Here is a 25,679-nt window from a genome sequence, read left to right on the forward strand (position 1 = left end):
ATATAAGTCGGAGCAGTAAGAAGTAAATCCATGTACGTGGCTGTTAGCGTCAAGTTCTACAACTCTCATCCATTTGTTTTTAAAAGCAGTGCATTGCGTCCCCTGCACAATATGGCTGATATCGGTAAGACGGAGCATCCCTTATGTTTTTTCGATTTTCTTATTAGACGGAAACACGAGTCGACGTACAGTAGCAATGTTTCCAGAAGGTTATTATTTTAATTTATATAGCCTATAATATGTACAAATTATCTCCATTTTTGTATTATTACGAAGGGCAATACATAGTTGTCTCACCTAGACTGACTTTGGTTATGCACTACCTCTCCAGCATTTAGTTTTACTTAAAAAATTACTTTCATGTTTCCTGCTATTCAACGCAGCAAAATATTTATGTTTTTTTGCAATAAATTCATTAGGTACAGAAGTCCGTTGAAAATAAGAGGTTACATTTCCAGTAAATCCTCAGTGACGTCGAAAATGCAGACGAAAACAGATTATCCCGAGGCCGTAATTAATGATAAAACATAATGTTAGAAATCAGATAATGAATAATCGATCTGTAAGTGAAAGCATGTTTGTCATGCACTACATTCTCTTTCAATTCAAATTCTTTAAAACATAAAATTCTTTTACTGACTGCTGAAAAAAACTTACTATTTGTGGATTCCTTGCAGTATATCTCATTAAGTATAGCGTGTTGATATTTAAATATTAAGAGTTGAGAACACTCAAGTTTAAAGTTTTGAATATAGCTTATACTGCAGACATAATCGTTGCATCCAGTGTAATTTACAAATAAAACCACAAAAATTGGTCTCTTAGACACTGCTTTTTCGTAATAATAATTACAATTTTGGGGTTTTGATGGCAATTACCCGTGAATTTGTTGTGTATGCATGAATATTAGGACAGTTTGTGAATTGGTTATTTATTCATTTTTAGATCAGCTCCAATTTTTTTCTGCAGGACATACAGAAATGGCTGACTCACAAACAAAAACATCAGCAAAGTCACTGGTATCCGAACAGTATTTAGATGGATGGCCTCTTGATGATGACAACAATGAAGAAGAAGAGGAGGAGGAGGAGAAGAAGATGATGATGATAATGATAACAATGAGGATGATGATGATAATGATGATGATGATGACGAAGACGTGATTCAAAGCCTGAAGAAGAGAAATCATCAACAAGCAAGAACTCTTCAGACAAGGTAAGCATATCTAGTACAGTAATTAGTAATTTTGTATGATCAGATCCATACTCAAAAGCTAATTGTACATCACTTTTTGCTGTTTCAGCTGTTTAGTCTTTTTTTTAATTTAGCTCAAGGTTTAAAAAAAGTGGAAAAAGACAGCATTATCTTAAACTAACTTTTCAGTAGATTCAGTGACGTATCAGGAACCATAGAATATAAAAAAATCTTTCCAAATATCCTGCAGTGTTTTTTTATTATGTAATAGTTATGGAAATATTTTGAAAAAGGGTTTACTTTACAGGAGACTGCTTGTAAATTGGTTATTCATTCGTTTTAGATAAGCTACAAGTTTTGTGTACAGGATATACAGAAATGTCCATTTAAAGAGAAGAGAGACAGCTTATTTTTAGAAGGATTATTGTTTTAACTGAGATTAGAACTCATTTATGCTGCAACAAATGAAAACCGGAGTTTTTTTGTTTTCATAAAAGTGTCACTCATGATGTGGATGACTTTACTTACCTGAGAACATTGAGGTTAAAAATGGTGAGAATTTAAAACACTGAACTACAAATCACTGAAGAATTGACTATTTTTTGTTTTTTAGACAAACCTCTCCAGAAGCTCTGTAAAAAGACAAAATTATGATGAAGAAGAGACAACAGAGAAGAAGAGAGCTTGTTACACCTTTAGTAGTGTAGATGACAAATCAGATGTCAACAAACCCTTGGCATCATCCAGGATCTCTATGAACCTAGGGTCGTCAAAGGCAAAAATTGTTGCCCCTATCAAGATGGATTTATCATCCCAGGTCTGTGAACAGTTTGCTGGTGTTTTTATCTTTTTATTTCTCTTATACTCTGTTGTAATCCACAATTATATTGTTTAATGGTTTGTGCCTTGTTATTGACATTTTGAGCTGTTATTTTAGTAATTCTAGTTGCGTGGCTGTGTGTAACTGTGCATTCAGTGTCATGGATGTGACATTCTAAACTCTTTGGATTCAGCCCAGATACTCTTTGGTGATTACAAATTATGATTATTTAAACCCTAGAAGTGCAGAATCCTTCACGGTTAAATCTGCCATCACAGAAAATAGACTTTTGGAAATGTTTTTGTGATTTCAGAGTTACTACCAAAAAATGTCACTGTATGTGTATCATTTCCATTTTATAATATGCTTTGAAGAACAAATCTGTATTAAACCTTTACTTATCTCCAGTCAAAACCAAAGGAACCACACTCCTTAATCAAGAAAAGTGCAGCTGTGGAGCAAGCATTTGGTGAAGACAGTGATGATGTAAGTATCTTGTACAAGTCTGTTCATTTTGAAACATTTAGTGTATTGTACAGATATTTAGCAATTAAGAATGAATCTTCGGTTCATCACGAGAATGGTCATCATGTAGGTGCACATCTGCCCCCATTACACATAATTATGAAAATATGTCCATGTATGAATAAACACTCCAGTGTCGAACATCATGATGTATTTAAATATAACTGACAAGCTCTTTTCTTTTTCTAAAATTCGTGAATGATTTAAACAATAAAGGCATGGTTTCAAATATAAAACGAGTACATTTGGTGTTAATTCAGGTAAGCTTCTGTTTACAGCGACGTATCAGCAAACTTTGGATTAAAAATACTGGCAATAGTGATGTGCAGTGTTGGTAAGACTGCATTTTTTATACCACCCTCCTCCCCAATAAAAAAGCCATGAAGTCATGGACTAAGCAGGGGTAAGATGGAAAGCAGAAAACACTGATGATGAAGATCCTATATTTCAGAGTGAAGAAGAGATGCCAGCTGAGGCACGGATGCGCATGAGGAATATTGGCAGGTGATAAACATTGCTGCACTCCGGAATGCTACATCTTAGTCCACACATTTTTGTTGCTATGTCTTTAAAGCTTGAATTGATAGACTGAAATACATGTAGGAAGTATTCAGCAAACAAAACATAAGACCTGATCATGAAAACATGTGGACTTAAACCCTCTTGTGTTTGGTAAAATTATTTTCTAATCTTGGGACGTTGCCTTTCCCCAGATTTCTAAGTTCTTATGCTGAATTATAGCTTAGCTACAAGATCACAACACAAACAAGAAAACAGATGTCACATATTTAATAATGTCAGTCACTCAACCGTGTAGGGCAAAAAAAAATTTATTTCCTTTTTGCAAGTCTGCCCAAAACTTCAGGTCTGACCAGAATGATTCTATTGTTGAAGGAAGTGGTTGATAGTATTACCCACATCAACACAAGAGGGTTAAATATGCTGCCATCTTAAAGAGGCCTCTTAACTGGACATATGTTGCCAAATATGTGAGTTGCAATTTTCTTTGTCATGTAAGATTTGCCACATGCAGTTACATATTCAAAAGCATGTGTCTGGTTAAGAAAACCCTGAGAGATCAGTGATTCGTACTCTTCTTGTGCAAAGCTATGAGCATCAGCCATGATATATGGTCAATGCTGACACTTTTGGATTCTTTCTGTGTGCAGAGAAACTCCAACAGCTGCAGGGCCCAACTCTTTTGGCAAAGGAAGATTGGGGTTTTGTGATCGACAGAAAATCATTGAAAGGGAGCTCGTTAAAAAAACAGATTCCTGAAGCACCTGACAGAAACAGAAGGATGGTTGATGACTGATGCATTGTTTACTGTGTTTGCTTGGGACTGCTGAACACACTTTAAAGACAAGGATGAAAAATGGCTCTGGTTTCTTCATACAGTTTTTGTGGCAGGTTGTTTTTAAAAGGAAAAAGGTTGAACACCTGGGTGTTGGTCACCTGCTGGAACTATTAAATCATTTGTCAGCATTCTTTCTTGCCAGCCCAAGTTGTCAGAGGCAGTAAGTAGCAAACAGCACTTCTGTGTGTAGCCCTGTTACTCTGGCTTTGCAGTCTTATTAGGGTATTGAAACGGCAATGGTTATTAAGTATCTTTTGCATTAATGACTGGTACATGTGGTAAAATCCATTTCACAGGTTTTAATGTAAACAGATACATGGTTAAGAAGTCTTGTCGCAAAGTTCCTTAGGTAATTTTCCACAGCTTGCTTGAGCACTGAGAAGGATGCTGTTTGAGAGTTGCTTTGTTGCAGATGAATGAATTAAAGTTAGTGAATGGGCAATCGGTAGCTTCTAAACTAGCCTTTTTGGGGGAGATGGTCCTACACATGCTCCTAACGTGAGCTGTCATTGCCTTAACATTCAGTGCAAGCAGACATAGAATAAGTTATTAATCATGGGTTATGCTGTGACTTTGATCCGACTGATCGAGTATATTTTGAAATGTGAAACACATTTAAGGTTAGTTTCCATTATTATTTGTATTTTATTAGCACCATTCTTGAATGCATATTTAAAGAATAATAGCTTCTGTCAGCTTTCTGTTAGAATTAAATTGCACGGTGCTCTTGGTGTTTCTTTTCTACAAGTCAACATTTTTGTCACAAATGCAACAGCACATTACAGTGAAAAAAATTATTTTCCACCTCAAAACTGATATCTTTGTGAATAATTTATTTGGCACTTTCTGTATCTGCATTAATCGAATTGTTTATTAGTTCCAAGTGACTAGCAAGAAATATATATTTGTATTTAAAATGTTAATGTTGAAAATTAACTGGACAGATGTTCATACCTACAACTATTTAGCTGTTTGATAACAGAATGTATTATACTGCCTCTTTATAGTGCTGCATGATGTTTTATTTCTGAATGTATTGAATGTTTTTGTACAGTTTATGCTGGTTTCTGGAAGAAATGCTTTCAGTGACAGTATCTTGAACAGCAGTTTGCATTATGCCAAACTGATGTGAATACAAAAATGGTTTCAGTCTTATACTTTACCTTTTTTTCATGTTTTATATTCTTGAAAGAGTGTTAGCTGCTGTGGTAAAAGGTTGAAAGGTAAAAGTGATTGAAATGACAGTACTTCACAGCATACTTCTAATAAAGAAGTAATTGCATGATTTATATGGTGCATGCTCACGCTCACAAACAATGTATTGGCATCTGTGCAGGGACATTTTTTTCGTAAGGATGATAACCATCTCCTCTCACCATCTAACTGCCTCACTGCCTTTCCTTCCTCAACCCTCCAAGCTCAAAGGGTCAGGTACACATTCCAACAGCTGGGTCAACTGGATGAAGCACATTGTGCCACATGATTTTTATCTAACCATTTAGCTTTCTGCTTCCCTAAAAGAAAGACTGACTCATCCACAGTTTACTATGTACAGGACGGAGTCATTGATGCTTCAGCACATCTAATACGTGCAGAAGGGAGCAGTGAGGTAGAAGAGGAGGAGAAGAAGGAAAATTTACCAACTACAAGTCTCTTTTCACACGTTTAAACTCACCAACTACAAGTCTCTCTTTACATATTTAAACTTACCAGCTTCAAATCTCTTTTCACACATTTAAACTCATCAGCATCAAGTCTCTTCACACAAACTCATCAGTTACAAGTCTCTCTTCAGCTGAGCCAAAGAGATAAAACGTTTGTACTCCGTGTAATCACCTCGCCTTCTGCAGAAATGACAGTAATATTCAGGTTTACATTTCAATGCAGAGAACTTCTCACATTAAGCCTTTTACATTTGACATTTTTTCCTCCATCCACCCGATTGATATGCTGTGATTTTTTTCCCACTATGTGTCCATGTGGAGCTGGAAAGAGTTAAAGAGATCCTGTAACTCAACTCACATTGGTACCTTGTTTTTTAGCGTCCTTTTTCCGACCTGGCATTACAGGCTTTGCTTTCTGGAAAAAAAAAATGGAAACAATAGCGATTAAAAAGTTGACCATCAAAAGCTTTTAGTAAAACAGATGACACACTTTTCTGCTATTGCCATGAACACAAAAACAAGCAACGTGCATGTGAAAAGGATAGGATGGTGGTAATGATGACGATGCAAAAGACTCGGGTTCTTGTGTTGTTGTCAATGGCTCTTGCGTCCTTGAATCTATGATGCCAGTCTCTCAGTCAAGCTAAGTCCATACAACCTTTGTTGAACTCAGATAAAGTTACAGTTCATATTTGCGATGACCTCCAAGTGCCAAATCAGCAGACACATGCGCTGACTAAAGGTGAAATACCCCTAACAAATAATCCTTGCATGATCTCTATGCACTTTCTTGATACTTCTCTCACCCTCAGCACGTATTTACAGAAAACTCTAAATAAAATAACTACCTTTCACTCATGTGCTCTTTCACACCCAATGGTCATAATTATAAGTACTGGAAGGATCAAGAGCTCACTGGAGCTAGAGCTAGGGTTAGACTTACTAATGAGTTATACCCACCTCTATGACAGCATCTTTGTCAACTTCAATCAAAATCCAGGTATACAGTCTCTTCAGCTCAAATGCCAGCTTTGTGTATTCAAGGCTGCTTAGACCATCGGAGTCGAATCTTGTAGGGGCTTTGTGTAGTAGGTTCATTCTGAGGAGGGAAGAGAAAACATGATTCATCATTACTGAGGTGTTGAAGCTGCATTATAGGAAATCTAGAAATAGATCTGCTACTATTTTTTATGTTTCATTTTCCTGTTGTAGATCAGTCTTTGATGAGTTTAAGTTTTATGCATTCTGTATAGTTCACTCAAAACAGATACAGTAGCTCATAATGAAATGCTAAGCAGAAAAAGAGTGAAAAGATGGGCAAGAGTTTGGTTAATTTTTTAACATTAGGAGAAAGTTTTAGCATTACTACAGCTGGATTGGGGAACCTAGTGTCTCAGAACCAAACTCTGCAACATATTTTTCATCACATGAACAGATACTTACCGAGCTGGATTGGGCTGCTCTCGTGCATGTGACATGGACTTGTAGCGAGCGACATCTCTTTTATATCTTACTATGCGCATACCACGGCTTTTGACCCTAAAGAAACGTATGATTCACGTTTGTATATTAATCTTGCTTCTTTAAGTCTCAAATACATAGTGAACAATAGTAAAAGTGAATGCTAAGAAAAAATTTCCTTCGAATTATCTCTTTCTTTCTATCATGCATACTACAATATCAATCCATATGCCCACCTGCCAACCCCAACAACTTCTTTGCCAAATAAATTTTTTTAAAGATCTAGGTATATTTATTTATTTATATTTCTCTATCCTGCACACAAGAATTCTGAAACACACCTCCACCCACCAATCCCAACAACCGCCTTGCCAACTTCCCCCACAACCCCACCTCTGCACATACAGTAATGTTTCTTGTATAATGAACCCAGTACATTAGCGAGATAGCCAGCCCCTTAACCCCTAAACTTAAAATGATATAATGTGATGTATTCTGCACTCTAAAATTTAATATGTTGGAAAAAATACAACCAGTATTGTGATGTTCTACACATAAACTAAATGGTTTGCAGATGAAAAACACAACCAATAAAAAAACCAGTTTTTTAAGTTTACATCAGACATTCACATAATAAAAGTAAAAAAAGGTTTCCTGTTGTAAGGTTATTGACTAAGCTATTCACTTCCAAAGCTCATTCATCCTCTAAAAGTCATTGGAGATATACAAAGGAACAATAGTTACCTCTGGGACATATCGTCATCCTCTCCACCCCAGCCAAAGTAGACATTTGAGAAGCCATTGACAAGCATAAACTGATTTTTTGTCAGGGCTGATGCACCGCCAAAGATAGAATAGTATGGCAACCTTGAAAACATACATCAATAATTCTTGCTGAAATGTTTACCAGAATGGAGTGGTTCAGTCATTTTTGTGATATTACCCTGTCCCCTACCCCTAAAAATATATATATAGAGAGAGAGGGCGCCCACCGTAACTATAAATTTTGAAAGATGTCATTCTGACTGCCCAGCTTTAAAAAAAAGCTGCTTGAGATTATTTTTCTATAAAATATACTATTATCTCACTTCCGATTTTATCATTACAATTTTTTATGCTTATTTTTTAGTTTCATTTTTTTTAAATGTCAACCCCTCAACCTAAAAGTCCACTCCATCCTCTTGATCAGCTTCTCTCCTAAACAAAACATTTCAAACCCATATTTCATATGTATATATGGCACACTCATAATGTATAAGCAAGAATTTGCATAAAACATCTTTATGCATAAGCAGGTAAACTAAGATTAATGAGAATAATATAATTCAAAATATTGAGGAAGGACAGCAAGCTGGAGCAAGTTTACTACAAAGCATAATGCTTTTCTACCTGTAATTCATTCTGTCAATGGCCACTGACAAATGACGAGGCTCCCTTGTACACCTGTACAAGTTTCGATCATCCTCAGGTATAAGGTCCACATCATGGAAGATAAAACAGGTGTAGTTGTCCTGCTTTAATGCTTCAGTGAAGCCCACGTTAAACAGCAGAGCTCTGTTAAATTCAATACCTTCTTTCTGAAAAAAAAAAAAAAAAAAAAATTCGGAGTTTAGTTCATTATCGGGTTTTCTGGATGGATGCTAGTATGGGTACTAAACCAGTAATAGCTGAAAGAGTGGGGAGGTCGAAAAAATTCCAAATATTATAAACACTATTATTCACCATTTCAACCACATAGATGCCATAGTCCAACTGCTGGCGCTGAAGAAATGGGTGAATGTTGTTCAAAAATATTTTCAGGTGAACCTGTCGATCCCTGTAGGGTATAATTAATGCAACCTTTTGATGAGCTAAACACTCTGGTGGCTGATGCTGTCCTCCTGGCTGTAACATGCTGAACTTTTCATTAAGTTCTTGGAAAGATGGCACCTGTTCGTCTACCTTGAGTAGACCCTCTATAAAAAAATACATAAAAATAAACACATGGTTTGGTCTTCTATGATGAAAAATTTCAGCTCTTACTAACAAAGAAAAATCTGATAAGTAATTAGATGTGTGCCATAGCTTTAATTTGATGAACTTAGCTGATTTTGTGGACAGAAAATAATGACTAGGATCCAAGAAACACAAACAACCCTCACCTATAATCATTAATTCTGATTTGTTTTAACATGACCAAGCTTAAAGATTTGTTTGACTGGATTTTCCTTGTGATTCTTATTCTTCCTTTCTCTCAAGAAGTCAAAATTTTTTGTTACGAATCATCTATCATTTCTTTGTTGCCGCTGTCACCTCTCATTTATGTTGAATAGATGATGGTGAGATAATATGTTGGGAATACATTTTAAAACAAATCATACCAATAACTACAATAAAAGCTACTCACCTAGACCTGGAGGTATCAGCGGACAGGGAGGTAGATTTTTGTTTTCATCACTCTGTAAAAACCATGTTTGAAAGATGCTTTTTTGTGGTCTGATGCCAGCTGCATTCTCAAAGTCAGAAAAACTTATTTTTCCATCTTTGTACCATTTGATATGCCTGAAATAGGTTCCACCATTATAGCCAAAGTATACAGCCAGTGAAAGTAGGGCCTCTGCCACACACAACAGCAGGAAAAAGACACACACATAACGTATACTTCTCTTCAGCAAAGGAAAGACAGCTGATAGAATATTCCAGCTTCCTACTGCTGAAGAACCTCCTTTTTTCCACATTCTGTTCTTTACTCACACACAGCCCCAGACTAATTGCTAGTTCTCGGTGAGATAATTGGGAATGTCTGGGCAGTACAACTGAAGACTGCTTTCACTATTCTCATTTTGCCATAATGATCTAATAATCTGGCAGTATTCTCAATCCTGTGTCAGCACCAAGGTTGTATCTAAAGTCAGACACGATGAATATGAAGTTCAAGCCATTGCAGAAAAATTATTGGAGCTCACTGCAACACAAAACATGTCTATAAGATGAGAGCAAAATCAGGCAGAACTGCATTGGGAAAAATAGTAACAATAATGACTTAACACTGATAAGAAGTACTCGAAGTATAAGAGAAAATCCTTAAACTAGGAAGATAAGAAGATAAAAACAACACACTCCTTATCAATCAACACAGAGAGAGCCACCATTGTGTGTATAAGGGGGTGAAAAGTGAGAGAAAGAAAGCATTTGAGTGCGCATTACATCTCTAGCCATAATAAAAAATACAGATGCTTTCAAATAGAATGTCAATAAATGTCACCGTCAATGATTATTTTTCCAAGTTTAATGAACACGATCTGCCAATCTTTTATTACTTTAATATCGCTAGGAAGCACAGACAGAAAGACATTGTGTGCCAGAGTGCTTATACCTGTTGAGGAAAAAAAATATCATAGCTTGTCAAGCGGGTTCTTGCTCGTGCAGTGACATTTAATTAAACTATATCTTTTGAACAAAGAAAATGTGTTAAGAGGAATGCGACAATACCCTATCTTTTCTCCTCTCCACCCCCCACAAAAAAAAAAAAAGTCCGAACTCACAGTTGAACGCTGAGTTACCAAGTTATTATTTTTTGACTCATGAGTGTCTATACACAATCTATGAAAGCATGCTCCATCCATGCAGTCGCAGAGTCAGCTGGTGGTCTAAATCCCTGTCAGGACACATTGGTGCAGCTGATGTTTACACCACAGAAAGTTCAGCAACTTGGCAGCGAGGAACCCCCCACCATCTTGGAGAGTTGTGCGCCAAGCGTGGTGCCGACCACAGATATCTCTCCGCCTGGCAGGCTGCAGGGCTGGCACTGCAACACGCTCCACTGAAAGCTGCTGTGTAGCTTCCTAGGCATGTGAAAACAAAATGGACTACTGTCGATGTAGGTAAAAGAATATCGGTGTCATTTCTCCATTGACTATGGGCACCCCGAAATTTGAAACGCGGAGGGAGGTGTACAAATGTATGCAAAAGACGCGAGATGTTTACGAAAACAAACACATAGCAAACACTCATGTTTCTGCGTCCATGGAACGTGGAACACGATCCTGATACTTATCAATGTACCCGTAAGGTCACGATCACGTGACGATCGACGTCTTATTACGTGCTTATTACGTTTCACTTCAAAATCTTATTACTTATGACTTCGAACCAAACATGCAGGGTCCTCTTTGGTCAACCTTCTTGGTTTCTGCATTGATGCTAAGGAACCTTGAGACGTCGGATGTGTGGAGCACATGATCAGAGATACTCATGCAGTGAGGTTGAATTCTATAGTTTATTTGGCAGAAAAGGGCCGGCGAGACGATTTTACAAAATGAAGGGATAGGGGAAAGTGGAGTACCCGAAAAACCTTCTCCGACAGCTAGACTGGCGAACGAGTGCTATAAATAAGATATTGTAGTGTTCTTATATGAGATTTGAACCCCTGACCATACGACGACATTTGTGACCTGCGTGTCGGACTGCAAGGCTGGCCTAGAGATTTTTTAATTTTGCAAGTCGTTTGCCCTTTCCATTCACAGATTTGCAAGACGGAGGGTTCTGTGTACCGCATTGGAGAAAAGGGCGTTGACGACGGCATGAGCAAGATATTGGTTGGAGGGATTGTTGTATAATTTGTGGCATCATATTGTTCTGACATTTGCACCCAGTCCTGACGAGATAGAAAAGTCAGGCAGGGTTTTGAATCAAGTACATTTTTCGTATGGCTTTTCACTGTCAGTTGGTTGATTTAGTATTAAAGTGCTTCCACCTTGGGGTGCCTTTGCACTATGGGGGGAGAGATAGTGGAGAAGGGAACCAGAGTCCCCAGAGAAACCCGTAATTCCATCCCCGCGAACATGTATAGAGTGTCCTGAGACGAGGTCTTTGCATCAGATTTCCATTTATTTTGTAGGTTTTTTTTTAATTCACTTACAGTTAAACAATACGCCAGGCGCTACAGAATGTCTGATAAGCAAGTGATGCGACTAATCATAATATACTATAAAACTGCATGACTAGACACGTCTCCATTCCCAAGCTAAGCCACCTGTCAAACAAACTGTTGTTTACATTTAGTTATAAGTTACATACAAGTCTCGCCGCCATTTCGCCAGGCGGTTTGAAAACCAAGTCTGGAAGGTAGAACCAGAATGTTAATGCGTGTCTCTTTGAGTCATTTGCTTTTGTAAAATTCTTTGAGCTTGCCATCCTGTGAGAGAATACATTTGCTAGCTGCTACTTCTGAGACAGAACAAATATTATTGAGTGAACAAGTCTACGGTTCCTAATTTTCTCTTCTAGAAAAACTCCACTCAGAGCAAAGGCAAGATTGAGGACAGTGACCTCAAGGCACAAACTAGAAAGGTCTAGAGTCATGCGCACTTTTGTCATGCATGGTAAGAAGAGGCACCATTTCTCTTTCGGCATGCAGGTTTCCCCTAGTCTCATGTGTTCATCCACTTGTGACCGATTAAAAGATATCAAGTACGATCGTGCATGCTAATTAGCGAACTCTCCTGTTCTACCCGGCCCATCCATCCTACCTCCATCTAACCGCCATTCCACCCACTCACCCCTAGGTCTCTTTGGTGTGTGCGGACACAGCTGTGACGCGGTCGTTTTCGCGGACGAATCGACATGCATCAGCTTGGCAATGACGTAGCACGATCGTGAAGACTGACTTTAACGTCACAAATACTGGTAACTACTTACTGGCAACTTGTAACTGTTCTCGCATGCATCAGCACTTTTCTAGCATGCAGATCCCGCCAAACTATCAACCGCCGGCTCCGCCAAAACCAAACAACGCCGGACTACCGGCCCTCTACACACATATTGAGTAAGTAGAAGCAAATTATTTTTCTTTCGTTTTCGATTTTTCGAAAATAAGTAGCCTGATGAAAAAGGCATCGCCAGGTTCAATGTCGTTTCATAAGTTACAACTCGTGTTGTTTGCCGTCTGCCTGGAAGACAAATCACGGGGAGAGTAGTCTTACTTTGAATAGGAAACAGTTTGTGCAGATGCGAAAATTTGAAAACAGTTTGCCTTTTGCATTTCTTTTCTACGGTAATACAAAAGAAACTGGTTGGTGGACAGGATTTGATTTCTGTCATGGATGCTTTTCAAATTTTGATTGATTAGTGACTCAAACTGCAAGAAAGTAAAAGCGTGTCCTTGTGAGTGTCACACCACAGTTGACTGCAAGAGTGGAAAACGACTTTTGCAACCTCCCCAGTGTAGGTAGTTGATCAAAAAGACGAGAAATGGCATTGTGATTGACAGCATAGGGTTCTTGTCGCAGTTTATTTGAAAAGAGACCAATAATTTCTTCGATGTGTGTCATCCTTATTCCTCCGGTCTGATGCTTTTGTAGAGGTAAATGGCTAAGCAAAGTGTTATGCCTAGATTTTTATCAGCCGTAAGTACAGAAAATCTAAAGTGAGATAAAAATTTACAGAACTTGGTTGGAATACACTCTTCTCTCAACTCGGTATATCTACGACAACCAAGTACAAAGTAAAGTTCGATCTCATCACAGTAATATAACAAATTGCATAGAGAACTGCTGTTTAAAGTACCTAAATTTAGGACACAAGATTCGTCTAAATCTGGCTAAGGTTTCTCTAAAACCTGTATGTCTGAGGTCAGAGAGATATGCACTAGTTGTATGGAAAAAATGTTCGAGAATATTGTCAAATACATCTGCCGCTTGATATGCAATCAAATTGCGAATAAAATGCCCTCTAACATTTTTATATCGTGGAAGGAATGAACGCACGTGCAAGGATGAGAGAGCGTGAATTAGGAAAGAGTAAGTGACGAAAGTTTTCAGAATGCGTGTATGAATGACTTAAAAATGAAGTATAACGAAGACAGTAAATGCATGAAGATAGGGGGCAGAGAGGAGCTAGAACCACGATGTCAAATAATATTTGGTGAGTAAAAGTACATTTCACTGAGGAGTAAGTCGAAAGTGAGAGCGAACTCCTACTACATTTTCATATGCTAATATCTCTTATGACGATATATTTAAAAAAAGCTCAGTCTTTAGATCTTGAATTAATAATATTCGTTTTTAGGGTCGTTTTTAACTAGAATTCAGAACATAGGTGGGAAGAGAAACCTGGATACAAAATATGTCACAGGTGCTACTCTTGTCGGAAACAAAGGGGCTTGTGGAGCGGACCGGAATGCTTCACTTCAGTGCGGAGATACGATTTATTCCGTTTCAAAAGGACTTGTCACAGAATTAGCATTAAAATGATCCCTAAAATGATATTCTAAGCATAAGTAATAATTTAGTTTGTTTGTGTTTTTATTTGTTTCAGCTAGAAAAGCTAAAGTAATATATATGAGGAGAACCGAAAAATGAAGTTACGGAGTTGGGCCAAGTGGCGGCGGAATGACCGTGGAGCTCGAGGACGGCTGGAACTTTGCCCCTGCTTTCCAAAAGTCCAACTACCCCGAGGCGCTGGCAAGAAAACCAGACTCTCAGCAACCACGGTCCGGGTGGGCACAGTAAACAGGTACAGTGCCTATTGAGTTTAGACAGTATATATAAACAACTCTTTACATAAGTGTTTCAACTATTCGTTTTCTACTCCTCGTAGTCTCTCTCTTTTTCTTTCTTTCTCTCTCTCTCTACAAGTAGGTTTCGTGTGTATATAGAACACACATTTTCCCAGTCGTCATATAGTGACTGTTTTAATGACACGTCAATTTTATTAGATAGAAAGAATAGAATGCTTCAAAGGAAGGCCTAAAGGCCAGTCTAAAGGCCAAAGGTTGAACATGTTTGAGTCCAAGCTGCTTGCTAATTCGTTTGACAATAAAATAGTCTTGGGAGGTTCGATGCTTCGGTGTTTCGGCTTGAAACGCAGCGTTTTGTTTACAGTTTGCTACCACAACACCCAGGATGTGGGAGCGTTTCCTGTCCTGCGCTGGGCACAGACCGGGGGTCACGGTTACGCTCACTGACTCACTCATTCATCTTTGAAGAATGGCTCCACTACTGGTATCCTTTCAGGAAGAAACGCTTCTGGCAGAGTGGCATCGGGGCTGGCTCCTTTGCATCAATCACCATCTTTTGTGTAAGTCTTCCCTGACTTATTTTGCATTTTTTCTGTTTTATTTGTATTGTTTCTTGACCTAAAGACTATAAGTGTGAGTTGTAAATAAATGGGCCGGGTAGAACAGGAGAGTTCGCTAATTAGTATGCACGATCGTGCTTGAAAGCTTTTAATCGGTCACAAGGGGATGAACTCAAATATATATATATTCAGTGAGAATTACTTCATAAATTTTTCCCCTGCTCTTAGATACAAGTTAATGAAATTAAGATGTAGAAATATCCCTAGATATTTAAGAACATATCTGTTGTGATGAGGTAGATGATGAATTTCATTATCTGTTTTTGTGTGCTCTTTCTTTGCTGACTGTTTTGCGGAATATGCTTTTTGCATATTTTGTGCGTATTAAAGGACAAAAAAGTCGAATAGCCAATATGTTAGAAGGTTAAGAGAATACAAAACTAGAGACCATGAGTCTAGAGGGAATTTGACCAGAGCCACTATCACTCGGTGAGGACAGGGTATGAAATAGCCTTCTCGATCTCTCCATTGACTGAAGGAAAAATAAAATTATAGAATAAATAGTCGCTTTCAGACAAAATGTTTATGATGTGATTGTTTCTTTTATTGCAGATTTAACCATGAAAATATTCTATATCCTTTGCGCTTGCGCAGTTGTGTCCGCCGCCCTAAACCCCGGTGTTACCAAAGAACAGCTGCACGACTGTGAGTATCTAGCGAGATATAATACGATTCTTAAGTCCACTTTTAACCCTCCAAATGTTTGCGAACGATTTTGGCGAAGCTGGGTTGTGTGTGTGATATAAAAATATAAAGGTGGGGTAAATTAAGAGCACTCTCTGTTGGACGGTCTGTTCAAACCATGCAGTAGTCACAAGAATGTATGAAGTTTCTGGTCATGCCTCTCCTGAAGAAAGTAAACGCGAGGAAGTCCCAGAACCATCGAACGATAAGCCTGATTAGTAAATCCAGCCTAAGGTGACCCAGAACTGTCTCACACCTTCGGCAAAGGAGCAGCAGGGATTCCAGGCCAACAAGAGAACTGCTGAACAAATTTTCAACAGCTTAGTCCTCACTGAAAAACAATAGCCGCATGGCAAGGATCTCTACCATAACTTTATAGACTTTGATAATGGAGTATAGCATTAGGGGCTATGGAACGTTCTGCTGACATTCAACGTAGAAGACGAGCTTGTACACCATCAAGGCGCTGCTGTATGACAGTTCCAGGAGCTGAGTACCACTAGTGCTGCTTAACATCTGCCTGGAGAAATCATTCTTGATCATGCTTCATGACCATCACACCACAGAAATCGACTTGATGGCGAACACCAACAGCGAGTTACTGAGCTTCACTGAAAAACTCACCACCAGTGCATACGGGATGTGGATGAGCACGGACAGTGTTTAGTCATTGTAAACACCAGCAGATGTAGCATGGCGGACATCCGGATAAACAGGGTACAGCAGTACGAGGTGGGGGCCTTCAGATACCAGGGCGCCACCATTTCAAACAAACGTCTCAGGATCACGTCAACAACAGCGGCGATGTCCCCTGAGCCAAAATATACAAATGCAAAATTGAGATTAAGGACTTGACACGTTTTTTAGTCTTAAGGTACACAAATTTAATCTGCATTAACAATTGTTGATTTTATTTTACATTAGCAGTGAAGTTAATATTGAAAATTCATTTAATATATATTTGAATTCTTTCGCAGGTTGCAATCAGTCCAATCTTCATAACTGCTGACGTCGAGACAGTCCGGATTTCTCCTCCCATTAAAAGTTTCTTCCCAAGTTTCTAAAGACTCAAAGTGCTACTCGTAGTTCCTTTTTCTTTAAATTCAGAACTTCTGAATGTTTCAATTAATTCAAGTTCCAACACAGAGAAAATAGTAAAGAATCTGAAAACAGCGACGGCTTTTGTCTTTTCACCGTTTTGAGATTACAGTTGCATGTGTATGTGTACCAGTCCGAATATCTGAATTTATGTTACTTTCTGTCAGTCTGTCTCTATACGTATAAGGCCATTCACGTCTGTCGTGCCTGTTTCTCGACTGTTGCCTACCTGGTTCAAGATGTGTAGTTTTCCTCCATAGGCTCCATTGCCCATCAAAAGATATTTAAGAAATACACGCATATTCCAGAAACCGCTCGTGGTTCTATATTTGATGGTCAAGATTTCCATCTTCGAATCGGAAGCCTCATGTATGACTGCCTCCACCACTGTTAACAGCGTACGTGTTACTTCACAAGCAGTCAACTTCTTATAAACTGTTTCCTCGGTTTTTTTTTTTTTTTTTTCCACGGGACATGGCTGTTAGCCTCATGCCCCCCAACCTGGAGGACCAGAGATCGCGCTTCTGGTTTCTGCCTTTTGCCATAACCAGAATCAGCATGGCGATCATTCTCGACACCAGAGGCCCTTCCCATGGGACACCGAAACAGTCTACCTGACCTCGAAAAGGTGCTAATTCTCCAGGGACCATGAGCTGCCACGAGGGGCTTAATGCAAGGGAAATAACTGCAAAATCTCTTAGTCCCTGATGCTATCTATTTTCTTATTAGTTCCTTGTATTGCATGGGAAAGGAGCTTCGCTGTCACCACTTGTATATCTCTGGACTTCTGCCAGTTTTGCCGAGACCATCTAGCGATTTAATATCCGGAAAACCACACTTAAATTGTTGAAGTCCACAATAGACCTCAACGTCCCACGAATTTCAGTTGAAAACTGAAAAATACAACACACTGTACCATAAAGCTTGCGTTTTTGTACCTCCATCAACACAAGAGTTCGCATCGTCTGCTCTTTCTTCTTGTTGTTGATAATTAAAGCATTGATGCTAAGGAACCTTGAGACGTCGGATGTGTGGAGCACATGATCAGAGATACTCATGCAGTGAGGTTGAATTCTATAGTTTATTTGGCAGAAAAGGGCCGGCGAGACGATTTTGCAAAATGAAGGGATAGGGGAAAGTGGAGTACCCGAAAAACCTTCTCGACAGCTAGACTGGCGAACGAGTGCTATAAATAAGATATTGTAGTGTTCTTATATGAGATTTGAACCCCTGACCATACGACGACATTTGTGACCTGCGTGTCGGACTGCAAGGCTGGCCTAGAGATTTTTTAATTTTGCAAGTCGTTTGCCCTTTCCATTCACAGATTTGCAAGACGGAGGGTTCTGTGTACCGCATTGGAGAAAAGGGCGTTGACTACGGCATGAGCAAGATATTGGTTGGAGGGATTGTTGTATAATTTGTGGCATCATATTGTTCTGACATTTGCACCCAGTCCTGACGAGATAGAAAAGTCAGGCAGGGTTTTGAATCAAGTACATTTTTCGTATGACTTTTCACTGTCAGTTGGTTGATTTAGTATTAAAGTGCTTTCACCTTGGGGTGCCTTTGCAATATGGGGGGAGAGATAGTGGAGAAGGGAACCAAAGTCCCCCAGAGAAACCCGTAATTCAATCCTTGTAAACTAGAAAGGTCTAGACTCCTAGAACCAGCCTAGAGTCATGCATGTCATTTTTTTTTTCTTCCTTTTTTTGATTTGTGGTCCTGTGTTGTGAGTAGTGGTCATGCGCTTTGTAGCAGCAGATCGTTCGCTCACAACTGTGGTCCTTTTTTAGCCGTCTGATCGTTTGATTTTAACTTCCCTTTTGGTTTTCTGCAGCTGCTAATGTTTTATTGGTGTACCTTTCTGTATCATTTCGGCGCATTGAGCATTTCCCTAGGATTCGGATTTTGCGCGTTATAAGTCTCCTTTTATTTATTTATTATTATGGTAAGAAGAGGCACCATTTCTCTTTCGGCATACAGGTTTCCCCTCTCATGTGTTCATCCACTTGTGACCGATTAAAAGATATCAAGTACGATCGTGCATGCTAATTAGCGAACTCTCCTGTTGTACACGGCCCATCCATCCTACCTCCATCTAACCGCCATTCCACCCACTCACCCTTAGGTCTCTTTGGTGTGTGCGGACACAGCTGTGACGCGGTCGTTTTCGAGCCTAGCGGACGAATCGACATGCGTCAGCTTGGCAATGACGTAGCACGATCGTGAAGACTGACTTTAACGTCACAAATACTGGTAACTACTTACTGGCAACTTGTAACTGTTCTCGCATGCATCAGCACTTTTCTAGCATGCAGATCCCGCCAAACTATCAACCGCCGGCTCCGCCAAAACCAAACAACGCCGGACTACCGGCCCTCTACACACATATTGAGTAAGTAGAAGCAAATTATTTTTCTTTCGTTTTCGATTTTTCGAAAATAAGTAGCCTGATGAAAAAGGCATCGCCAGGTTCAATGTCGTTTCATAAGTTACAACTCGTGTTGTTTGCCGTCTGCCTGGAAGACAAATCACGGGGAGAGTAGTCTTACTTTGAATAGGAAACAGTTTGTGCAGATGCGAAAATTTGAAAACAGTTTGCCTTTTGCATTTCTTTTCTACGGTAATACAAAAGAAACTGGTTGGTGGACAGGATTTGATTTCTGTCATGGATGCTTTTCAAATTTTGATTGATTAGTGACTCAAACTGCAAGAAAGTAAAAGCGTGTCCTTGTGAGTGTCACACCACAGTTGACTGCAAGAGTGGAAAACGACTTTTGCAACCTCCCCAGTGTAGGCAGTTGATCAAAAAGACGATAAATGGCATTGTGATTGACAGCATAGGGTTCTTGTCGCAGTTTATTTGAAAAGAGACCAATAATTTCTTCGATGTGTGTCATCCTTATTCCTCCGGTCTGATGCTTTGTAGAGGTAAATGGCTAAGCAAAGTGTTATGCCTAGATTTTTATCAGCCGTAAGTACAGAAAATCTAAAGTGAGATGAAAATTTACAGAACTTGGGTGGAATACACTCTTCTCTCAACTCGGTATATCTACGACAACCAAGTACAAAGTAAAGTTCGATCTCATCACAGTAATATAACAAATTGCATAGAGAACTGCTGTTTAAAGTACCTAAATTTAGGACACAAGATTCGTCTAAATCTGGCTAAGGTTTCTCTAAAACCTGTATGTCTGAGGTCAGAGAGATATGCACTAGTTGTATGGAAAAAATGTTCGAGAATATTGTCAAATACATCTGCCGCTTGATATGCAATCAAATTGCGAATAAAATGCCCTCTAACATTTTATATCGTGGAAGGAATGAAACGCACGTGCAAGGATGAGAGAGCGTGAATTAGGAAAGAGTAAGTGACGAAATTTTCAGAATGCGTGTATCAATGACGTAAAAATGAAGTATAACGAAGACAGTAAATGCATGAAGATAGGGGGCAGAGAGGAGCTAGAACCACGATGTCAAATAATATTTGGTGAGTAAAAGTACATTTCACTGAGGAGTAAGTGGAAAGCGAGAGCGAACTCCTACTACATTTTCATATGCTAATATCTCTTATGACGATAGATTTAAAAAAAGCTCAGTCTTTAGATCTTGAATTAATAATATTCATTTTTAGGGTCGTTTTTAACTAGAATTCAGAACATAGGTGGGAAGAGAAACCTGGATACAAAATATGTCACAGGTGCTACTCTTGTCGGAAACAAAGGGGCTTGTGGAGCGGACCGGAATGCTTCACTTCAGTGCGGAGATACGATTTATTCCGTTTCAAAAGGACTTGTCACAGAATTAGCATTAAAATGATCCCTAAAATGATATTCTAAGCATAAGTAATAATTTAGTTTGTTTGTGTTTTTATTTGTTTCAGCTAGAAAAGCTAAAGTAATATGAGGAGAACCGAAAAATGAAGTTACGGAGTTGGGCCAAGTGGCGGCGGAATGACCGTGGAGCTCGAGGACGGCTGGAACTTTGCCCCTGCTTTCCAAAAGTCCAACTACCCCGAGGCGCTGGCAAGAAAACCAGACTCTCAGCAACCACGGTCCGGGTGGGCACAGTAAACAGGTACAGTGCCTATTGAGTTTAGACAGTATATATAAACAACTCTTTACATAAGTGTTTCAACTATTCGTTTTCTACTCCTCGTAGTCTCTCTTTTTCTTTCTTTCTCTCTCTCTCTACAAGTAGGTTTCGTGTGTATATAGAACACACATTTTCCCAGTCGTCATATAGTGACTGTTTTAATGACACGTCAATTTTATTAGACAGAAAGAATAGAATGCTTCAAAGGAAGGCCTAAAGGCCAGTCTAAAGGCCAAAGGTTGAACATGTTTGAGTCCAAGCTGCTTGCTAATTCGTTTGACAATAAAATAGGTCTTGGGAGGTTCGATGCTTCGGTGTTTCGGCTTGAAACGCAGCGTTTTGTTTACAGTTTGCTACCAACAACACCCAGGATGTGGAGCGTTTCCTGTCCTGCGCTGGCACAGACCGGGGGTCACGGTTACGCTCACTGACTCACTCATTCATCTTTGAAGAATGGCTCCACTACTGGTATCCTTTCAGGAAGAAACGCCTCTGGCAGAGTGGCATCGGGGCTGGCTCCTTTGCATCAATCACCATCTTTTGTGTAAGTCTTCCCTGACTTATTTTGCATTTTTTCTGTTTTATTTGTATTGTTTCTTGACCTAAAGACTATAAGTGTGAGTTGTAAATAAATGGGCCGGGTAGAACAGGAGAGTTCGCTAATTAGTATGCACGATCGTGCTTGAAAGCTTTTAATCGGTCACAAGGGATGAACTCAAATATATATAATTCAGTGAGAATTACTTCATAAATTTTTCCCCTGCTCTTAGATACAAGTTAATGAAATTAAGATGTAGAAATATCCCTAGATATTTAAGAACATATCTGTTGTGATGAGGTAGATGATGAATTTCATTATCTTTTTTTGTGTGCTCTTTCTTTGCTGACTGTTTTGCGGAATATGCTTTTTGCATATTTTGTGCGTATTAAAGGACAAAAAAGTCGAATAGCCAATATGTTAGAAGGTTAAGAGAATACAAACTAGAGACCATGAGTCTAGAGGGAATTTGACCAGAGCCACTATCACTCGGTGAGGACAGGGTATGAAATAGCCTTCTCGATCTCTCCATTGACTGAAGGAAAAATAAAATTATGGAATAAATAGTCGCTTTCAGACAAAATGTTTATGATGTGATTGTTTCTTTTATTGCAGATTTAACCATGAAAATATTCTATTTCCTTTGCGCTTGCGCAGTTGTGTCCGCCGCCCTAAACCCCGGTGTTACCAAAGAACAGCTGCACGACTGTGAGTATCTGGCGAGATATAATACGATTCTTAAGTCCACTTTTAACCCTCCAAATGTTTGCGAACGATTTTAGCGAAGCTGGGTTGTGTGTGTGATATAAAAATATAAAGGTGGGTAAATTAAGAGCACTCTCTGTTGGACGGTCTGTTCAACCATGCAGTAGTCACAAGAATGTATGAAGTTTCTGGTCATGCCTCTCCTGAAGAAAGTAAACGCGAGGAAGTCCCAGAACCATCGAACGATAAGCCTGATTAGTAATCCAGCCTAAGGTGACCCAGAACTGTCTCACACCTTCGGCAAAGGAGCAGGCAGGGATTCCAGGCCAACAAGAGAACTGCTGAACAAATTTTCAACAGCTTAGTCCTCACTGAAAAACAATAGCCGCATGGCAAGGATCTCTACCATAACTTTATAGACTTTGATAATGGAGTATAGCATTAGGGGCTATGGAACGTTCTGCTGACATTCAACGTAGAAGACGAGCTTGTACACCATCAAGGCGCTGCTGTATGACAGTTCCAGGAGCTGAGTACCACTAGTGCTGCTTAACATCTGCCTGGAGAAATCATTCTTGATCATGCTTCATGACCATCACACCACAGAAATCGACTTGATGGCGAACACCAACAGCGAGTTACTGAGCTTCACTGAAAAACTCACCACCAGTGCATACGGGATGTGGATGAGCACGGACAGTGTTTAGTCATTGTAAACACCACCAGATGTAGCATAGCGGACATCCGGATAAACAGGGTACAGCAGTACGAGGTGGGGGCCTTCAGATACCAGGGCGCCACCATTTCAAACGAACGTCTCAGGATCACGTCAACAACAGCGGCGATGTCCCCTGAGCCAAAATATACAAATGCAAAATTGAGATTAAAGACTTGACGCGTTTTTTAGTCTTAAGGTACAAAAATTTAATCTGCATTAACAATTGTTGATTTTATTTTACATTAGCAGTGAAGTTAATATTGAAAATTCATTTAATATATTTGAGTTCTTTCGCAGGTTGCAATCAGTCCAATCTTCATAACTGCTGACGTCGAGACAGTCCGGATTTATCCTCCCATTAAAAAGTTTCTCCCCAAGTTTCTAAAGACTCAAAGTGCTACTCGTAGTTCCTTTTTCTTTAAATTCAGAACTTCTGAATGTTTCAATTAATTCAAGTTCCAACACAGAGAAAATAGTAAAGAATCTGAAAACAGCGACGGCTTTTGTCTTTTCACCGTTTTGAGATTACAGTTGCATGTGTATGTGTACCAGTCCGAATATCTGAATTTATGTTACTTTCTGTCAGTCTGTCTCTATACGTATAAGGCCATTCACGTCTGTCGTGCCTGTTTCTCGACTGTTGCCTACCTGGTTCAAGATGTGTAGTTTTCCTCCATAGGCTCCATTGCCCATCAAAAGATATTTAAGAAATACACGCATATTCCAGAAACAGCTCGTGGTTCTATATTTGGTGATCAAGACTTCCATCTTCGAATCGGAAGCCTCATGTATGACTGCCTCCACCACTGTTAACAGCGTACGTGTTACTTCACAAGCAGTCAACGACTTCTTATAAATCGTTTCCTCAGGTTTTTTTTTTTTGTTGTTGTTGTTTTTTTTTCCACGGGACATGGCTGTTAGCCTCATGCCCCCCAACCTGGAGGACCAGAGATCGCGCTTCGTCTGGTTTCTGCCTTTTGCCATAACCAGAATCAGCATGGCGATCATTCTCGACACCAGAGGCCCTTCCCATGGGACACCGAAACAGTCTACCTGACCTCGAAAAGGTGCTAATTCTCCAGGGACCATGAGCTGCCACGAGGGGCTTAATGCAAGGGAAATAACTGCAAAATCTCTTAGTCCCTGATGCTATCTATTTTCTTATTAGTTCCCTTGTATTGCATGGGAAAGGAGCTTCGCTGTCACCACTTGTATATCTCTGGACTTCTGCCAGTTTGCCGAGACCATCTAGCGATTTAATATCCGAAACCACACTTAAATTGTTGAAGTCCACAATAGACCTCAACGTCCCACGAATTTCAGTTGAAAACTGAAAATACAACACACTGTACCATAAAGCTTGCGTTTTTGTACCTCCATCAACACAAGAGTTCGCATCGTCTGCTCTTTCTTCTTGTTGTTGATAATTAAAGCATTGATGCTAAGGAACCTTGAGACGTCGGATGTGTGGAGCACATGATCAGAGATACTCATGCAGTGAGGTTGAATTCTATAGTTTATTTGGCAGAAAAGGGCCGGCGAGACGATTTTGCAAAATGAAGGGATAGGGGCAGAGGCGGCGTTAGGACTACGCGGGGCCTGGGGCCGACCATCCGCGAGGGGCCGGGGTAGCGGAGTACGTGTATCAATATCCCTATTGATATGATGCCGGAATCACTGATTTATAGACAGTTAGGTAGGCTGGATCAATTTCGCGAAATAACGCACGAATTTAGTGTTTTAACTGTTCGTAACCTTTCCCACCGTTTGTGACAGTAGCGGTTTTTTCTTAAAGCGAAATAATATGGCGACGGTAACTTAAGGTGCAGAGGGCTGTTGTGTTCAGGTACCTTGGTACAGTGATCGACGGGAGGCTCTCCTTTAGTGATCACGTGAACCAAGTGTACAGACAGGACCAGCAACGGCTGTACCATCTGACGAGACTCCGCATCTTCAATGTCAGCTGTGGGGTGCTGGAGACTGTGTACAGGTCTCTTGTTGACAGCATCCTCTCATTCAACATCGCTGCCTGGTATGGTCTACTCCTCGTCAACGACAAGGCAAGGCTGGCCAGAGTCATCCACCAGGCAAATAAAATTATTGGTCAAGCACAGCTGCCATTTTCTGACTTGTACCTTCATGCAGTCAGAAGGATGGCACACAACATCATTTCTGACCTAACACCCTCTCCATCCCAACTTCCAGCTGTTGCCATCAGGCAGGCGCTACAAAGTGCCACGTGTACGGAAAGCTGCCTACCAGAGGTCCTTAGTGCCAGCAGCCATCACCATCCTAAATAAAGTGACAAGGACTCAGGAGGAATTAAACACAGTCTGAAGAGAAGAGGGTGCTGACATCCATTATCAGCCATCACTTTGTTGGATGTGCGCTCTCTTTCGCACAAACAAGACGAGCTCTCAATCTAAATAATTAATGAAATGCAGGGATTTCTGTCACAGGCCAATAGATGACATAGATGACAATTTGTAATGTTGTTTGCCTGCAGGTGATGAACAGATAGTAGTGATTATGTGTGCGTTAAATGTCTGTATGAGTATGTATGCCTGCCCGTGTGAGCAAAAGAAAAATTTCTGTCTTGGGGTCTCCTCGACAGGCAATAAAGTCTGTTTTGATTTGATTTGATTTAATAAACTGCTTGTTATTATTGGCGGGTTTAAAGTTAAGACATGGGTTCAATA

At 39.7% G+C, this 25,679-nt stretch overlaps 2 protein-coding genes and 2 long non-coding RNA genes across 5 annotated transcripts; 3 read left to right on the forward strand and 1 right to left on the reverse strand.

Moving 5' to 3' along the window:
* The first annotated feature begins 61 nt into the window (after positions 1-61).
* On the forward strand, positions 62-5,058 carry LOC112566509 (PEST proteolytic signal-containing nuclear protein-like). Of its 2 annotated transcripts, none has more exons than XM_025242727.1 (6): positions 62-124; positions 970-1,215; positions 1,808-2,011; positions 2,423-2,500; positions 2,991-3,043; positions 3,709-5,058. In XM_025242727.1, the coding sequence occupies exons 3-6, from the start codon at positions 1,949-1,951 to the stop codon at positions 3,815-3,817; spliced, it is 303 nt and encodes a 100-aa protein (XP_025098512.1). In that variant the 5' UTR covers positions 62-124; positions 970-1,215; positions 1,808-1,948; the 3' UTR covers positions 3,818-5,058. The 2 variants fall into 2 exon arrangements, with proteins under 2 accessions (XP_025098512.1, XP_025098513.1); XM_025242728.1 differs by having other exon boundaries at positions 96-209.
* Positions 5,059-5,363: 305 nt separating this feature from the next.
* LOC112566507 (beta-1,4-galactosyltransferase 4-like) lies at positions 5,364-11,050 on the reverse strand. The gene is made up of 8 exons (XM_025242726.1): positions 10,546-11,050; positions 9,408-9,965; positions 8,744-8,976; positions 8,411-8,598; positions 7,766-7,888; positions 7,004-7,099; positions 6,521-6,659; positions 5,364-5,975 (listed from the first exon to the last, which is right to left on the reverse strand). Exons 2-8 carry the CDS (start codon positions 9,736-9,738, stop codon positions 5,910-5,912), a joined length of 1,176 nt encoding a protein of 391 aa, XP_025098511.1. The 5' UTR covers positions 9,739-9,965; positions 10,546-11,050; the 3' UTR covers positions 5,364-5,909.
* Positions 11,051-14,346: 3,296 nt separating this feature from the next.
* Positions 14,347-16,985, forward strand: LOC112566511. The gene is made up of 4 exons (XR_003099612.1): positions 14,347-14,515; positions 14,884-15,079; positions 15,692-15,784; positions 16,801-16,985. It is a non-coding gene; the product is annotated as an uncharacterized LOC112566511 (long non-coding RNA).
* Positions 16,986-21,426: 4,441 nt separating this feature from the next.
* LOC112566512 lies at positions 21,427-23,407 on the forward strand. The gene is made up of 3 exons (XR_003099613.1): positions 21,427-21,563; positions 22,173-22,265; positions 23,278-23,407. It is a non-coding gene; the product is annotated as an uncharacterized LOC112566512 (long non-coding RNA).
* Positions 23,408-25,679: the final 2,272 nt, after the last annotated feature.

Source organism: Pomacea canaliculata, linkage group LG6 (genome assembly GCF_003073045.1).
Source record: "Pomacea canaliculata isolate SZHN2017 linkage group LG6, ASM307304v1, whole genome shotgun sequence".
Taxonomy (NCBI): Eukaryota; Metazoa; Mollusca; class Gastropoda; order Architaenioglossa; family Ampullariidae; genus Pomacea; species Pomacea canaliculata.

Bases quoted from the DNA above. Each gene is read 5' to 3' on its own strand.
- LOC112566509 (XM_025242727.1), top strand. From the start codon at position 1,949: ATGAACCTAGGGTCGTCAAAGGCAAAAATTGTTGCCCCTATCAAGATG. The intron at 2,012-2,422 runs GTCTGTGAACAG...ACTTATCTCCAG, and splicing joins AGATGGATTTATCATCCCAG to TCAAAACCAAAGGAACCACA. The intron at 2,501-2,990 runs GTAAGTATCTTG...CCTATATTTCAG, and splicing joins TTGGTGAAGACAGTGATGAT to AGTGAAGAAGAGATGCCAGC.
- LOC112566507 (XM_025242726.1), bottom strand. From the start codon at position 9,738: ATGTGGAAAAAAGGAGGTTCTTCAGCAGTAGGAAGCTGGAATATTCTA. The intron at 7,889-8,410 runs GTAGAAAAGCAT...TATGTTTTCAAG, and splicing joins ATTGACAGAATGAATTACAG to GTTGCCATACTATTCTATCT. The intron at 7,100-7,765 runs GTAACTATTGTT...ACGTTTCTTTAG, and splicing joins GATGACGATATGTCCCAGAG to GGTCAAAAGCCGTGGTATGC.